The 17,859-nt window shown below is 40.8% G+C and overlaps 1 protein-coding gene across 3 annotated transcripts in view; it reads right to left on the bottom strand.

The window, feature by feature from the left end:
- The window catches only part of FRMD3 (FERM domain containing 3), a 300,351-nt gene that overhangs the window by 58,988 nt on the left and 223,504 nt on the right, over window positions 1-17,859 (bottom strand). For all 3 annotated transcript variants that reach the window (XR_008656633.2, XM_055272137.2, XM_055272136.2), the window contains exons 7-10: window positions 10,207-10,294; window positions 8,479-8,567; window positions 7,077-7,140; window positions 6,128-6,216 (exon numbers count right to left, since the gene is read on the bottom strand). Coding sequence is in view for 2 of the 3 variants with exons in the window: in XM_055272137.2 (XP_055128112.1) it covers window positions 6,128-6,216; window positions 7,077-7,140; window positions 8,479-8,567; window positions 10,207-10,294 (330 nt within the window). In the remaining variant the exon portion in view is untranslated. The remainder of the gene's footprint in view (window positions 1-6,127; window positions 6,217-7,076; window positions 7,141-8,478; window positions 8,568-10,206; window positions 10,295-17,859) is intronic.

The following is a 17,859-nucleotide window of genomic DNA, read 5'->3' as shown; positions in this document are numbered from 1 at the left end:
CTAAGTCTGTCTGATTTCAGTATTTAAAAAATCATGCTCTAGTCATACTAGCTCTCAAATTTTAGTGAGCAACAAATCACCTGGAAGGCTTTTTAAAACACATGTCTCTGATTCAGTAGATCTGAGGAAGAGCCCAAGAATCTGCATTTCCAAAAAATCCTGGGAGTGATGATGCTGGTCCAGGGACCTGATGGGAGAATCACTGAACTAAAGCAATGTCTTAACCCCTCGACAGCATGTTAGCAACAACTGGGAAACTTTTAGCACTGCCAACACCTAGGTTCCTCATCCCAGATTCAGATTTCTCAAAATAACAGCTTTGTCGAGATATAATTTACATACCTTAAATTTCACCCTTTTAGATTATACACTTTGGTGGGTTTTAGTATAATTCATGAAGTTAAAAAAAGAAATCACGAAAATCAATCACCACTATCTAATACGAAAACATTTTCATCACCTCCAAAAGAAACCTGTCACTGCAATGGGTATTGGCAGTCACTCCCTGATTCCCCTCCTCATCTCACCTACTCCCAGCCCTAAGCAACCACTCATCTACTTTATATATTTGCCATTTTAGATATTTCATTTCAATGGACTCATGCAATATGTGGTGCTTTGTAAATGGTTTCTTTCACTTAGCATACAGTTTCCAAGGCTCATCCAAGTTGTAGTATCAGTTCTCCATTCCTTTTTATGGCTGAATGATATACCATTGTATGGATATACCGCGTTTTGTTTATCCATTCATCATTTGATGGACATTGGATTGTTTCCACTTGTTGGCTATTACAACTGATGCTGCTATGAACGCTTGTGCACAGTTTTAATGAAGACCCAGATTCTGCTTTAATTGGGTCTGGGGTAGGATGCAGGGACCCATAACACTGGTATTAATAGTTTTTAAAATCTCCTCCAGGTGATGTTAATGTAGTCAGGATTGAGAACTGCTGGTTTAGAACCTTATTACTTGGAGTGTGGCCTATGGACCCACAGCACAGTATCCCCTGGAATTTATTAAAAATATGGACCCTCATGCCCACCCCAGACCTTTTGAATTAGAATGCACATTTTAACCAGCTCCCCAGCTCATTCATATATGCATTCAAGTGTGAGAGGCACTTGTTTAGGGAGCTAGTCTGGGTTCTTACCTACCAAGCATAACACTGTTCCTTTGACAAAATGTACACCAAACTCTGAATAAGAAATGTATTAGGAACTGCTTTTATCCCTTGCACACAATTCCAAAACAAATTGGGAACAGAGTGTCATACAGCCTCAACCATGTATCCAGTACACAGCAAAAAGTGTGAGATAAAGATGCTGTGAAGGAAAACATCAGTGAGCCACTGAATCCTTCAATGCGTCCAGTGTGCTTTCAGTGAACCAGCACCCAGAAACAGTGAGCTCTAGGGCTGGCAGCACCATGACAGACCACACATGGTATAAAGGAAGCTCTTAAATGGTGAATACGTCTGTGTTGGAGATCCCCTGGGGTCTGGAGTAGGCGGTAAAAATCAGAGTTTCTGCGTCTGGGCTCCATTCCCAGGCAGATCTCAGAGCCAGGGCTTTCAAAACAGATCTGTGGCCCTGGGCCAGCTGACAACCAGCAGCGCAAATGCATTTGCGTCCTAAAAGCACACTGGGGAATTCACAAGCAGAGGCCCCGGGGCCTCCCCGCTCCCATGCAGGTGAAGTAAAAATGGGAGGAACAAACCACCTAGGAAACAAGATCAGGGCCTTGCTCTGCCAGCTGAAACCATTAAAATGCAGGGCCAGCAGGACAGAGCTAGAAGCAGGGCCAGGACCTCTGCCCAGGGAAGGGTGGGCACAGTGAAGGAAGCAGGCACACCCCTGAGGTTACCAGAATCAGAGTCTTCCAAATGAAAAGGAGTGGGCTCTTCATCCAACTGCTGCCCAAAATACTCTCAGCATTAGCAGAGGGGGCAGTAATAGAGCAGCAGCTTCTGCTTATCAATGGTTCATATGCCTGGCAGAACTGAACACAGCAAGGCAGGTAATTCAATCTCATTTCACAGATGAAAAATAAAGATGAGGCTCCAAGAGATTAAGAGCTTTGTTCCAGGCCACACTGCTATAAATGACAGAGTCAAGATTTAGAACAAAGCCCATTGACTTCCAAAGCTCACATTCATTACACTATGCCCCAGTGGTACAAGCAAATGCACCCAAGTCAGTCCCAGGCCCATTCATTCTACAGGTGAGGAGGCTAAGGCCAGACAGCACTAAAGTGACCTGGCCAAGGTCCCACAGCTGGGCCAGAACAAGTGATACTTCCCCTCCTTCCTCAGGAACAAGGATGGTTATGGGATAATGGAGGAACAAAATGTTCAGGCAAATCTCAGATCGCTATAAATATTCAGGTTTAGAAGTCGAATAAGATGAGGGTAGCTTGGTTAACTATAGCCAAAGTGCCAATGCAAAGACTGGTCAACCGTATACAGTTTGTCACTTGTGCTCACAGCTAAACCCTCCAAGTCTTCTGAAGCATCCACAAGTGACTGGAAGGGACTTCTCTGACATGCCAAGTTGACCTACCTAGTTCATGATAAAATTATCAGAATACCTTCCTTACTAGCTGCCAGCTAATCTGCTTACCCAAAATGTGTAAAACACATTCTCCAGATTGCAGGTTTTTTCTCTCCCTTTCTCCTCTCAATTTTGTTTTTGCCTTTATTTAACTCTGTCTCTCAGCTGACTTCCTCATATATGATAAAATAACATGCGTGAAATAGCAAATGAATGTCTCCAAGTTATTCTTTGATACGGACCCAGTGATTTCACTAAAGTATCTTCAAGGCTGTGCCAAAGTCCTTCCAAGCAAAACTTGCTGTGTGGCTGTAAAGGGAGGCCTGTCTGCTAGGTGTTCTCCTGTATCACTCCCTCCCATAGGTCTGTCTGCACGTAAAGAATGATCAACCACACCTACTGCACCTCTGTTGCCTCTTTCACACTGGTCAAGCCATCTGTGTCTGGCCTCAAGACCTCCTGGTCCCTTATCACCTCTATTTCTACCTCATCTACCCTCTGCTCCAACCTTGTAGCCACTCACGTCCCACAAAATGTATCCTCCACATTCCTGCCGTGGTACCCTACAGGAGCTTGGATGTCCTTCCTCCACCTAAAAGGGTCTTCTACCTCCTAGCTCCCCTGGCAGCAAGACTTACCCTCTCCTCTGGATTCCTGTCTAGCTTTTTTCTTTTTTTTCATTTCCCCCTTGGTCTCTTACATGAAATAACAATCTTCTGAGGACAGGAACCATGCCTTATCAATCTGAGCTAGTAAACATGTTTTCAATGCCTGAGATCTTCAGGAAATAAAAAGAAAAGCAGAACCTAGTTCCTGCCCTCAGAGAGTTCAAACTGATTAAAGATCTGACATGTTGGTATGGAAAAATCTACAATCCAATAGAAGTCTTGGAGAAAGGAACAAGGGAGAGTAACTCCTCAGTGAGTATATAGTTTCCTTCTGGGATTGATGAAAATGTTTGGAAATAGAAATGATGGTTGGACAACATTTTAAACATACTCTGCCACTGAATTGTACACTTTAAAATAATTAATTTTATGTCACATGACTTTAACCTAAATACAAATCATGAATACAGGTTAAAAAAATAGAAATCAGATCTAGTACAGATACATAATACAGATATATAAAATTCTGTAATAAAATCATGTTATGGTGGATCTTGTTTTTGCCTTGTTTTTTCACTCCATTTATTAATTCCCTCATATGCAAGAAAATATTCACTGAAAATAACTAACTGAACATCTCTAAGTTATCCTTTGACAGGAAACAGATGGTTTCATTCAAGAAAGAAGAGTTCCAAAAGCTTAGGCACTGAAAACCATGTGTCAGGTCCTCAAAAAGCTAAATATAGAGTTACCCTATGACCCAGCAGTTCCATCCTAGGTATATGCCCAAGAGAACTGTCCACACAAAAACTTGTATTTAATGCTCATAGCAGCATTACTCATAGTAGCTAAAAAGTGGTAACAACCCAAGTGAGCATCAAGTGAGGAATGGATAAACCAAATGTGGTCTATTGAAACAATGCAGTATCATTCAATCATAAAAAGGAATAAAGTACTGAGACATGTTATAATATGGGTGAACTTTGGAGACATTTTGTGACAACAGGCACAAAAGGCCACATCGTTTATGATTCCACTTATACACAATGTTTATAATAGGTAAATCCATAAAAACAGAAAGTAGATTAGTGGTTGCCAGAGGTTGGGGGGAGGAGGAAATGGGAAATGACTGGTAACTGGCATAAGGTTTATTTTGGGAAGGATAAAAATATTCTGGAATTAGATAGTGATAATGGCTATATCACTTTGTGAATTACACTAAAAACCACAAAACTGTATACTTTAAAAGGGTAAATTTTATGGCTTGTAAATTAGATTTCCATTTTAAAAATATTTTTTTAAAAACAAAATAAAAAATCACTGAGGCTCCAACTAAAGACTGAGAGCGTCAAACCCTCTGTGTTTCCATCTCTGAACTCTCATATGGGTGAAGGCTTCTAGACATGTAGATTTTCCAAAGGCCAACTGGTATCCTTCCTTATCAGTCCCCAAACATGCAGGAGGCACACAAAGACCTTGAAGTGGTGGTGGTCACGGGAAGGTCTACTGGTATACATCACCTTCTCCAATCATTCCTAGTACAGCATTTTGTGCATCATCTCACCCAGTGGTGTTCAAATTATGCTCCTGGGTTTTCCCAGGGCTGATGGGTTTCCTGGGACATGGGGATGTCAGTGCTAAACCTAGGAAAGGCATAGGCAACCTGGACAACTGGTGACCCAAGCTCCTGAAGAGCAATGAACAATGGGCAAAGAGTCTTCAATCTCCAATCCCAACCAAGACCCCATCTACCACCACAACTTCTCTTTTTATCTCCTTTACATGCTGGACTTTGCCTATACTTCAGATTAAGGAAAAGTATTCTGTGGCCGAAACTGGTTTCCAAATCATTATCCAAGCCATCATTCTCCTGATGGTTCTTATCAGCCAAAGCCCAGGAGGTTCAGAGACAGCATTTTCAGGGAGATGAGTCTAATCAGTAAGACAGAATCTCACTGTAAGGGGCAGTGGGACTGATCAAAAGCCACCTGGATGAGGTCCAGGGGTGTACAGTGCTGATGGCCTGAGCAGGGCTGGACTAGGCTCTTAGTTGCATCCACTACCACTGCCTTTCCAGTCAGCAAGCGTCTCTCAGAGGAGGTGTAACTCCATGCACAGATCTCAGTTTGAACTTCTTTTGAAACCTAAGGGCTTTACAGATGGTTTCTGAAGTCCTGTCCAGCATCTACTTTCTATGATCCTAGGCTCTGACAGCATTCCACCCATAAACCTTTGGCTCTATTTTCAATACACTGAAGCCTTCTTACTATGAACACAGGTGACTGTCTGCTAGAGGTCTCTTTTTCTGGTTGTGAAAGCACATCCAACCCATACTCAGAGTAGGCCAGAAATATCAGAGGGTATTAATTCTGGCCCCCAAAGCAGGCTTCAACCAAAATAAATGGCGAATTGGTAGATAAACAGCCCCACCTCTTTGCCCATCAGCAGGAGAACTGTGAGGCATATTATACCATGTCCCAGAGCCCAGTTGTCCACAGTAGTGACCTGCTCAATAATGCATCTTATATTGCTTCCCCATCTCACCACCCCCCGCCACTCCCCTACTGGTATGTCCATTGATTACATCCCAAATAAGATACTTGCACCAAACTCTATCTCAAGGTCTGCTTTGTGGGGGCGGGGGGAGGAGGGCAATCAAAAATTGATCCTGTGACATATTTTGTGGAAATAGCTATTTGAAATACACACACACACACACACACACACACACACACACAGTAGCCCACAGCCATTCCACAGGAAACATCCAACATAGAGCTCAGGACTTGGTCAGGCCAACAAGCCAACAATCACCGGGAGTCACCCTGAACAATGCACAAAATTTTAATTTACTTAAATATAACTTTTAAAACCGTATTAAAAGAAACAAATATGCAGCCATTTGCAAAACATAAAGAATTCCATGGGTGCTTTTAAAAGCTACAATTAAATGAATAAAAGCCACTTACTTATAAAAGGCCTGGTTTTCCACTCCACACTTCCAAAGATGTTTGCAGGCAGCTGGTGTTGAAGTATGGAATGCCAACATGGCTTTTTTCTAATTAAAAAATAACAAAACAAGAAAATGCATGTAAAATACCATTTACATTTTCCGTGGGTTTTTTTTTTTCAGATGTTTACCTCTTTGTGTCCTGTCTCCTATCACACAGACTTGAAGTAACTTAACATATTGCTATGTTATTTGCAGTGTTATTAACATGGTATTCAGCCCTCCCTCACCCTTTGCAGACATCACTAATGTATCTAGGACCTGTTTCTGATCAAAATCAGCCTCACAATGCTTCTCAACACTCCAGGCATCATCTGCCTCTCTGTCACACTGGAATTAGCCTAAAAACATATTTGCCATCCTTAAGGAACTAGTGCTTGGGCTGAAAACTCATGACAAGAAAACCCACAAATTTCTAGAGCTACCTCTGAGGCTTAATATTTTGTTGATGGTCTCCGCACAAATGCATTCCCTGGTGAATCCACAATCTATATCTAGCAACTCCCTTGTTTTAAGACTCTCTAGACTAATAGGCTCTGTTTAAAACACTCTAATGAGCACTGGTTGTTGAATATTTAGCTTTGTAAGTATTCTTTATTTGTTTCACATGTCTGTATCTTGGCAAAAAGAGGTAGGGAGAGGTTCCATCTTTTATTTCCAAAGTCTATCCCAGTCTGTTTTGTACATGGGGGTGTACAATCAGCCTTGCTCACTGACTTTATTGTTCAATGTACAAACCCAGTACTCATTTGTTTGCCTCTAAAATATTTTTAGCATATAGCTTTCATAATCATCATACACTTCAAAGTCATGGTCTTTGGCGACTACAATACTAAAGGCATATTTTATTCCTGAATCTGTCTCATGCACACACAATAACAGGCAGTTAAAAAAAAGCAGTATCTGACCTCCTTCTGGGTGCCAATCACGTAAAATGTCTTCCCTTCAAACTTCAATTTGCAGACATCTGGCCTAAGAAAAGAAAATCTCTGGGTAAGAAGAAAAAAAGTGGCGGCTAACCAAGGTACCTGGGTTTCCCATAGGAATCTGACTCAAAAATGCCAGGCAGACAGCACTGAAACAAGGTATTATCTTATCATTGGTGACGGTCTAATGGGCAGTGAAAAGCCTCGAGTGAATTATACAGCAATTCTCTTCCCAAGAGAGGATCCGCACACAGCTCAGAATTATTTATTCTATTATTTACAGTCAGGCTGCATCGTTCTTCCAAGAAGCTCTAGTGTTTGTGAACATTAATGATCAGAACAACATCAATTGCCCAGCCCACTTAGCAAGGTGGGAAGAACGTGGTGATTTCAGATTCAGTTAATGAAATGACGCGGATTCACAGTATCTGACTTTCTCCTCCTTCTGCATCCATTTCCAAGAAGCAAATCCACCGCACTGCAAAATGTTCACTCCTGTTTTCCCTGTTTACAAAAGAATTGTGTTCTTATATATTGGAGTTCCCATTCTTCTCAGCAAGGACTGGTTTAAATAGAAACATGTGACCCAATTCTGTCCAATTAAGATATACGGGAAGTCTCCTACAGGGCTTCTAAAAAATTATCCTTGTTTGAAAAGGGGACACATGGAAGGGGCTGCTCTCCTCTAGGCTCCGGGCGTTGCCATGGGGAGATGTGCAGGCCAGTCCCACATATGCCCATCTCAGGAGCAGGGGCCTCAGGACCAATGCGCCTGCCTGAGAATGGCAGAGAAAAAAAAAAACAGAGACCTAAATCCTTCCCGGCATTTAAGTTAATAGGCAGTTAAGTTAACAGACCACGGAACTGTTGCACGTTTGCTCTGTGAGCTGATTAGTCCTCTTATTTGTAAGCCATCATGAGTAGACATTCCTGCTACCTTTTGTCAAAAGCATCTTCATGGATACACTGGATAACAAAGGGTGAGTTTGCACCCAGGATTCAACAGAGGAGGAGAGTGGAAAGAAGTGAGTTGGGGAGAGTGGATCCTGAGTTGTTCGTGGGAACTCACACCTTTACCCTGCCCTGACCCATCCATGTGCCCCCCTTGGCCACAGCAGTAGAAGCTACTGGTGAGGAAACACTGGATACCTTCTCTTTGAAGGCAGAGCCCTTGAGCCCACGCCTCCTAAGTTGACTCCTCAGCTTGGCAAATCCAAGTCCCCACCAAAGGCAACCTAGATGTTACATCCCTTTATGATGAAGCTCCAAGGCAAGGAAATGGATACCAGGCATTCTACCTGACACTTGCCCAAGAAGCCAAGGAGGGGACGGAGGAATCAAGATTAAGAAAAACGGAAAGCCAGTTTTCCAAAGAGGCACTTACCATTTTATCAAATGGATTCTCTTATTTCCCTGAAACACCACAAAGCCTGCAGCTGTGAATCCTAAAAATGTTGTTGTGCCTGTTGAATCCTGAAAAAAAAAGAAAAATCTGTTTAGATTGAGGAAAATAAAATAAATGATAACCAATATACTTATTCATCCTCACCCTAGGTTAATTTTAGACTAATTCCAACGACTGTAGTAATAAACTAAGTTTCTGAGATGGAACTTCTAAGAGCAGGCCTTTCGAAGTCTGGGTGAAGTTCAGGAATATGTAGCTTTTCCCTTTGAGGAGTGGACCTTCTGCCCTCTAGGAACCTCCTGGAAAAATATGAATTAGTCCCAAATCACTATGTCTACTTCCCAGTGTCTTCTGGGGCTGCCTGTGTTCTAGGTCTGCTCTGTAATGTGAGCAAACTGTTCTTGCTTGCCATTAGCACTCTAACGTGATGAAACCAAAGCCCTGAGCATCTAATTTTGATTCAATCTCTCACAGGATTTCTGGAAATTTCAGCATAAAAATATCTCCAGAAAAGCTTACTGTGCTTCCAGCCTAGACCAGGAAAACTAAGCATCTTGTAGATAAGTGAAGGCAAAGGAATAACAACACAAAGATCAAGTCAGTCTCCAAGAACTAGATAAAATAGAGTTCAAATTTCTGCATAAAAGTTAATTCACTAAAATGAATAAACTAATACCATTCTAGGAAAGAGCCGCTGGTAAATATTCTAACACTTGTGTAGGCAGAACAAGAGGATGTAAATGCTAGCGTGGACACGTACCCCTGGCTCTCCGCCTTGGCTGCACATTGGAAACACCTGGGTAGCCTGGTCGCACCGCCCCCGCCCCCCTCCCCAGCAGATCCTGACGTAATTGGTGTGGGATGTGTTCTGGTCAGCAGGTGCTCATGAAGCGCTCCAGGTGTTTCTAATGAGCAGCCCAAGCTGAGAACTATAGGACTAATGCTTTACCAAATAATATTAGGCAGTCCAATCTGGGTAAAGAAATGTGCCACTAAAACTCCAAAACTTCTATTTAAGAGCCTAACTGATAAAATGCTTAGTTTAGGATTAGGACTAGTGTCTGGCTGATGCATAGTCTAATATATGGAAAAAAGAACATTGCTTCAGTGAAACATTTCTGGAAAATGTATCTATAAGTATCACACCTTGGGAGCTTGATTAAAAAGGCAGATTCCCCAGTTGTACCCTCAGAATTCTGATTTAGTAGCTCTGGGGTGAGGTCCAGGAGATTCTGATATAAGTAGTCTGTGTTTCATCCTTGAGAGAAACACTGTCAAATATGAGTAAAGGAAAAAATAAAAACAAGTGTTCCTAATGCCAAAATGCAACTTGAAATCTTTCTTTTTTTTCCTTCCACTTTCCCATTTTTTAAAGACCATTCTTGCTGGCAATGGCCTTGAAAGTAAATGTGTCAGGAGCCTGTAACTCCTCAGGGGCCAAACCATCCATTTGATGAGTGAATCCATGGATGTTAATTTAGGAAAATGTGGCTACTACATGGCAATCAATGAACAACTGGAAGACTTCAATGGAGGAAATCAGTTGCCAAAACATGTAACGGCAGCCCACTGTTGTCCTTTCCAGTGAGGGACCGTGGGCCAGGCTGTGGGAAAGATTTAACAAGGCTCTGCCAGGCCTGAGCACAGGTAAACTCTGTTTTGGGCAAAACAACCATTATATGGTGACCTGCTGTGAGGGGCAGTTACCTTGCATGGGTGAGGATCCACCCCGTAGGTTTCCAAAGTGTGAGCTTTCAGGAGCAAGTTAAATTCAGCAACTGGTGGGCTCTGCCCCCTAAAATCACACAAGAAAAGTTGAGGAAGTTAAAATGGAAAAGAATAGAAACTCGGAATCCCTTCATTCAATAAAGTATGGTGTTCTAAGCTAAATAAAGAGAAAAACCCTGACATAAATAGTAATCAGTAAGACTGATCATTATTTCTCACCACAAGGAGTCCTTTGCTAAGGAACCCGAGCTTGTGTTCTCTAGTTAATTGTTCCATAACAAACCCACACCCACTCTGAGCGCTCCAGTGATCCGTACAGTTAATCAAGGTTATCAAGTTACCAATAAGCAGGCCCTTGCAAATTCAATCTTAATACGAAATAAAACTAATCATCTGTTCTTTCTGCTAATTTAAAAACATTATCCAGGGTAAATGGCATGCCTTCTTGCTCAGGGAAAATAATGCACAATCCTGTTACCCCATCAACAAGCCTAAACAGAGCCATCAGGGCCAAAAGAATTGTCAACCATCCCACAGAGAGCCCTGGACTTCAAAAGGAAATCTCAACCACTAGTCCTAGCACTGTCCTGCAAGGTAGTAAACAAGGTCTTGGCCTCAGGGAGAAAAGGGCTGCAAATATAGATGACCGCGAAGCCCTTTCAGGGCTAACATCTAAAGAAAGATTATGCAACATTTCAAAGATCCCACTTTGACTAATATTAATATCCTACATGTATTTTAGAGAATCTCAATCATTCCCCAAGGATAATTATGTAATTCTAGCAACCAAGCAGAGTTTGCTAAAGGAAACAACAGGAATTCATTTTATTTTCAAAATGTAAAATTATATTGCAATATTAAATCTATCTCCACTTAACTTCCTTCCCAAAGACGGATTGTCCCCCCACCCCCTCAAGATAGCAGAGTCATTATGCCTCTAAATCAAAACAGTATCCCATCTAGTTTATTCCTAGAGCCCTTCACAATCTCTTTACCTTTAGTGCACTGGAGTTATACTGATACGTCTGAAGTCACTGTGGTATGTCTAGGGAGCATCTTTGTTTATTCATCATGATCCGCACAGTGTAGATCCTTTTAATCCAACAATGCATATCTTTCTTTGACTATTTCTTGATTCTTTTCTTCCCTTCCCCACTTCCTCCACCACTCTCTCTCTACCACTCTCTCTCTTATCTCCTTTGAGAGGCCCTAATAAATGGGTCTTGAAACTCCTAGGTCCTAGGTCTTTTAATCTTTGTTTCATTCTTTATATCTCTGTCTTTTGGTACTATGCTCTGAATTATTTCTTAATTCAAATGTCCAGCCTGCTAATTTATTCTTCAGCTGTGCACATTCTGCTGCTTCTCTCATTGATATGTTTTTTTTAAAATATCAATGAAATATTTCATTTCCAATGTAATATCTATGTGGATCTTCAAATAGCAGCCTGTTCTCAGCTCAGGATCATGAATTCCTCTTATCCCTCTGAGGGTACCACTTCATTTCTGTTAAGGTCCAATCTTGTTGGCTGCATTAATGCTGCTTTCTAGGTGAAGGTCATTTTGTATGCTGACTCAGAGTCTGTAATTTGCGGAGCTGATGTTTCCTTAAGTGTTTGGTGATTCCTGTTGGACTCTCATTTTTATATTTGATGTATCAGCCTCCAGAGGTTGAGGGAAGAGTGGGATGTGCTGTGTGGAAGAACATATAATATGATTTGGATTTGTGTCCCCACCCAAATCGCATGTCGAATTGTAATCCCCAATGTTGGAGGAGGGGCCTGGCGGGAGGTGATTGGATCATGGGGGCAGATTTCTCCCTTGCTGTTCTCGGGATAGTGAGTCCTCACAAGATCTGGTTGTTTACAAGTGTGTAGCACCTCCCCCTGCTCTCTCTTCCTCAGGCTCCAGCCACATAAGACGTGCCTCCTTCCTCTTTACCTTCCACCATGTTTGTAAGTTTCCTGAGGACTCTCCAGCCATGCTTCCTGTTCAGCCTGTGGTACTGTGAGCCAATTAAACCTCTTAATTACCCAGTCTTGTGTAGTTCTTTATAGCAATGCAAGAACGACTAATACAACATGTATAAGTAACTTGACTGGGGGCCGAAGTTTCTAGTTCTAGGCACACACACAGGGTACCTTCAGCTCAAGCCTGCTGCTGCCCATGACTCAGCACAAAGCAACCAGAGGGAGGGGTTAAAGTTGTCCACTTGCTTCAAATGTAGCTGCCCACTCACTGTGATGGCTGTTGTGTGTATTCCTGGAAGCACCCAGAAACCCAGAACCACTGCTATTCTAAGTCTGTGTTTGGTCTGGATCCCTTCTGTTTCCTATCTTCCAGAGATATTGCAGGATTTCTGATCCAAAGATGAAATTTTCTTCTATTCCTTTTCTAATACTTTTCCTGTTATCCATAAGGACTCAGTGAAGGAAGGGAAGATTGACATATATGCCACCTTATTCTTTCTTCTCTCTCTTTTTTTTTTTTTTTTTGAGACAGAGTCTCACTCTATTGCCCAGGTTGGAGTGCAGTGGTGCGATCTCAGCTCACTGCAACCTCTGCCTCCCAGGTTCAAATGATTCTCTTGCCTCAACCTCTGGAGTAGCTGGGATTACTGGCGCCCGCCACCACACCCAGCTAATTTTTGTTTTTAGTAGAGACGGGGTTTCGCCACGTTAGCCAGGCTGGTCTTGAAGTCCTGATCTCAAGCAATCCACCTGCCTCAGCCTCCCAGAGCGCTGGGATTGCAGGCATGAGCCACTTCACCCGGCCACCTTTTTCTTTTAATAGAAAAGATCATTTTTAAAGCCATCTACAGAATACTCCTGAGGGATTAAGTAAAATTTGTGCTTTAGAAAAATAAAGTCTAAAGCTTTTCAAGATTTCCTTATTCATTTTAGTGTTCTGAAATTTCACTGTGATATATGTATATAGAGAATATCTTTATGTATTCATCCCAATCAGTACTTGTGGGCCCTTTCGATCCAGCAATTACTATCTTGGGCCATTTCTTTGATTCTTTTCTTTTCAAGACATAGTCATTATAATCTTTTTCCTTTTGATAAAGTAACAATGGACTCAGGAAAATTAACAACTATATTGACAGGGATGGGAAAAGAGATTTCTGGAAGGTTTTCTTTATCCATATGGTATTTCTTTCTCCATCTCTCTCTTAAGTTCTTGAAGTAATATCTTACTCTCCACCAACAAGTAAACCATACAGAAAATTACTGAAGTCAGGCTTGGTGCAGTGGCTCATGCCTGTTAACCCAACACTTTGGGAGGCTAAGGTGGGAGGATCACTTGAGTCCAGAAGTTCAAAACAAGCCTGGCAACGTAGCAAGGTCTCTTCTAAAAATAATTAGCCAGATATGGTGGTGCACTATGATCGTGCCACTGTCCTTCAGCCTGGGTGGCAGAGCAAGAAAGATCCTGCCTTAAAAAAACAAGATACAGAAAACAAACTTATTGAATTCACATATTATTGAGCCGTCTCTCATGCATACACACACACACACACACACTCATTTGTATACTCATCTTACCTTCCCAACTAGGGACAAAGCAGTCAAAATACCCAGCATGTCACTAAGCAGCAACCCACTCTTCTGGCCCTCAATGCAAAACTTCACCCTAACGACCCAGACCAAGACCAAAGTGAACCAGGACCAGAGCCAAAGCAGCCCTGTGCCTCCCATAGCCTTGGGCAATCAGCTTTGCTCGGGGTGATCCTCCCAGTTTACTTGAAAGGCCCTCATTCTACCACCCACTGATAAGTACTCCTCTGATCTACAGAGCTAGCCATTCTCATTATTCATTGAACTGTCACCACCTTTTTAAAAGCTACATGTCATTTATTCATAAAACTCAAGTTTGTTTTCAAAGCATACCCTCTTCCATATAGCAACAAGATAATTGTGAAAGGTTATCATTTGGATGTTCACTTTGAAAAGTGAATAATTTTTCCTTGCCTAGGTGGTCTCTTTCTGACCACTTCCTTGTCCTTCCTAAATCTGATGAGCATCTAATTTCCAATCACAGCCAACCCCAGATGGCAGCAGGGTACCAGTGCTACACAGCCCCTGAGGACACACCCTTAAACTCAAGGACATCTGTTCATCAGGAGATACCAGCCACGGTGGAAAAAGGCAAGCTACGGTATGGGAAAAGCTGTCAGCAACACGTACAACCAAAAAAGGACACCTATCTGGAATATTTTTTAAACTCCTGTAAATCAATAAAGAGCAACAAAATATGTTTCAAAACCAGTAACCACTCCCCCAACCTCTGCATAATAAGCAAAAGACTTAATAGGCACTTACCAAATAGGACATCTAACTAGCCAATAACTACACGAAAATGTGCTTAGCTTCTTATGATCAAGAAAATGTAAATTATTTTACTTAATTTTTAATGTCTATTTTCTATATATTTAGGAGGTACAAGTGCAGATTTCCTATGTGCATGTATTCCATAGTGTTAAAGTCTAGGCTTTTAGTGCAACCATCACCCAAATAGTGAACATTGTAACCCTCACCTCCTCCCACCATCCCATATCTTGTAGTTTCCAATGTCTATTACTCTCCTCTATATGCCCATGTGTATTCATTGTTTAGTTCCAACTTATAAGCGAGAACATGCAGTATTTGCCTTTTCTATTTCTGAGTTATTTCACTAAGGATAATAGCCTCTGGTTCTACCCATGTTACTACAAAAGACATGATCTCATTCTTTTTATGGCTCAATAGTATTCCATGCTATATATATTATATATAATGTGTGTGTGTGTATATCACATTTTCCTTGTCCAATTCTCCACTGATGGACACTTAGCTGATGCCATATATTTGCCATTGTGAATAGTGCTGTAATAAACACATGAGTGCCAGTATCTCTTTGATATGATGATTTCTTTTCCTTTGGGTAGATATATATACACAAAGGGAAAATAGCGAGATTGCTGGATCAAATAGTAGTTCTATTTTTAGTTCTTTAAGAAATCTCCACACTGTTCCCCCAAAAAGTGGTTTTAATTTACATTCCTACCAACAGGTTATAAGTGTTTTCTTTTCTCTGCATCCTTGACAACATCTGTTGTTTTTTGACTTTTTAATAATAATCTTTCTGACTGGTGTAAGATGGTCTCTCATTGTGGTTTTAATTTGCATTTCTCTGATGTTTAGTGATGTTGAGCATTTTTTTCATGTTTCTTGGCCACTTGGATGTCTTCTTTTGAAAAATGGCCTTTAATGTTCTTTGCTCATTTTTTAAGGGGGGTTGTTTTTTTCTTGTTGAGTTGTTTGAGTTCCATGTAAATTCCAGATATTAGCCCTTTGTCAGACCCATAGTTTGCAAGTATTTTTTCCCATTCTGTAGGTTGTCTGTTTACTCTGTTAATTATTTCTTTTGCTGTGCAGAAGCTTTTTAGTTTAATTATGTCCCATTTGCCTATTTTTGTTTTGTTGCATTTTAGTTTAATTAAGTCCCATTTGCCTATTTTTGTTTTGTTGCATTTTAATTTGAGGAATTTGGTAACAAATTCTTTGGTGAATGTCCAGAAGAGTTTTTCCTAAGTTTTCTTCTAGGATTTTTATAGTTCGAGGTCTTATGTTTAGGTCTTTAATCCATCTTGAGTTAATTTTTGTTTATGGTGAGATGTATGGGTCCAGTTTCACTCTTCTGCATGCAGCTATCAATTTTCCCAGGATTATTTATTTATTTATTTCGATGGAGTCTTGCTCTGTCACCCAGGCTGAAGTGCAGTGGCATGATCTTGGCTCACTGCAACCTCCGTCTCCCAGGTTCAAGGGATTCTCCTGCCTCAGCCTCCTGAGTAGCTGGGATTACAGGTGTGTGCCACCAGGTCCAGCTAATTTTTGTACTTTTAGTAGAGATGGGGTTTCACCACGTTGGCCATGCTAGTCTTGAACTCCTGACCTCAAGTGACCATGTGTTGTGGGAGCAACCAGTGGGAGATGATTGAATCATGGGGTTGGTCTTTCCCTTGCTGTTCTGGTGATAGTGAATGGGTCACATGAGATCCAATGGTTTTAAAAATGAGAGTTTCTCTACACAAGCTCTCTCTTTGCCCACTGCCATCCATGTAAGATGTGACTTGCTCCTCCTTGCCTTCCACCATAATTGTGAGGCCTCCCAAGCCATGTAGAACTGTAAGTCCAATAAACTTCTTTCTTTTGTAAATTTCCCAGTCTTGGATATGTCTTTATCAGCAGTGTGAAAATTGACTAATACAGTGTATAATAATACTACCGATTTCTGCATATATATTTTGTATTCCGAAACTTTACTGAATTCATTTATCAAATCTAAGAATCTTTTGGTAGCGATTTTAGGGTTTTCTAGATAGAAACCATACCATCAGCAAACAGGGATAATTTGACTTCCTTTTTTCTAACTTGGATGCAGTCCCCAGACCTTAAACTTCCAAGCCTCCAGAAGTGTAAAAAATAAATTTCTTTTCTTTATAAATTACCTAGCCTCTGGTATTCAGTTACAGCAAGAAAAAACAGACTAAAATACCAGATATAAATGGATATACACTGTATGATTCTATTTCTATGGCTTTCAAAAATGAGCAAAGCAAAACTAATGTGTTAAAAGTCACTGGAAACCCTGGGAACTCTCACCTATTGTTGGTGTGAACATAAGGTAGAGCAACCAAACTGCCATTTCCTAGAAAAGTTAAAGTGCAAACTCTGGCAAGTTCCACACTTAGGCTTATACTTACACTAGTCCTGTACATGTACCTTAGGTGAATTATTTAAGAAGCCATAGTAGCTCTGTCTGCAATAGCAAAAACCTGGAAGCAACCCAAATGTTCATCAACAGGAGAATGGATACATAAAACATGGGAAGTTCATATGATAGAAAATTAATTACACAGAAGTGAAAATAAAGACCTATGGCTATATGTATCACTGTGGAAGAATCTCATAAATATAATATTGATAGGGAAGAAATGAGACACGAGAATACAGTATGAGTCCATTTATATGAAAGTGAAAATAGGCAAAACTGAAGCAATACATCATTGACTAATACATATGTATAAAGTAAATTTATAAAAGCAAAACAAGAGAATAAGCAACCCAAAATTCAGAATAGTGTACCTATGGGAGGAGAGAGGGAGGTGGTCTGGGAGGGGCACATAGGAGACTTCAGAACAGCTAGTGATGTTCTCATTCACAAGCAATGTTAGGGGATCATGGATGTTTTTTCAATTATTCTTTAAATCCCACACATATTGTATATACTCTGAAAATGCTCTTTTACATATTATACATTTTGTAATGATGAAAAGACACACAATTTCTGCCTTTTTAATAAAGAAATCTTTGGATGAAATATTATGCAGTCCACGAGGACCCCCAAACTAAAGGGTATTTATTGATCAAGAGGATAATAGATACATGTGCAGAGCTATCTTGTACTAAACTCCACAATTCCAAGCAACATAACATTTTTTATATTTCCAAACATATACGTATTTTTTCCCTTATTCAGAAACTTGGAATCTTTATCTTCCCTTTTGTGGATGAGAGTTCTGACATTCAAAGAGAAAAATAACTTGCTCAAGATTATTGCTCAAGGTCAATTTGCATTTGCCCTC

Source organism: Symphalangus syndactylus, chromosome 3 (assembly GCF_028878055.3).
Source record: "Symphalangus syndactylus isolate Jambi chromosome 3, NHGRI_mSymSyn1-v2.1_pri, whole genome shotgun sequence".
Lineage (NCBI taxonomy): Eukaryota > Metazoa > Chordata > Mammalia > Primates > Hylobatidae > Symphalangus > Symphalangus syndactylus.
The sequence above is the reverse complement of the archived record's forward strand: the minus strand, read 5'-3'. Positions and strand labels throughout refer to the sequence as shown.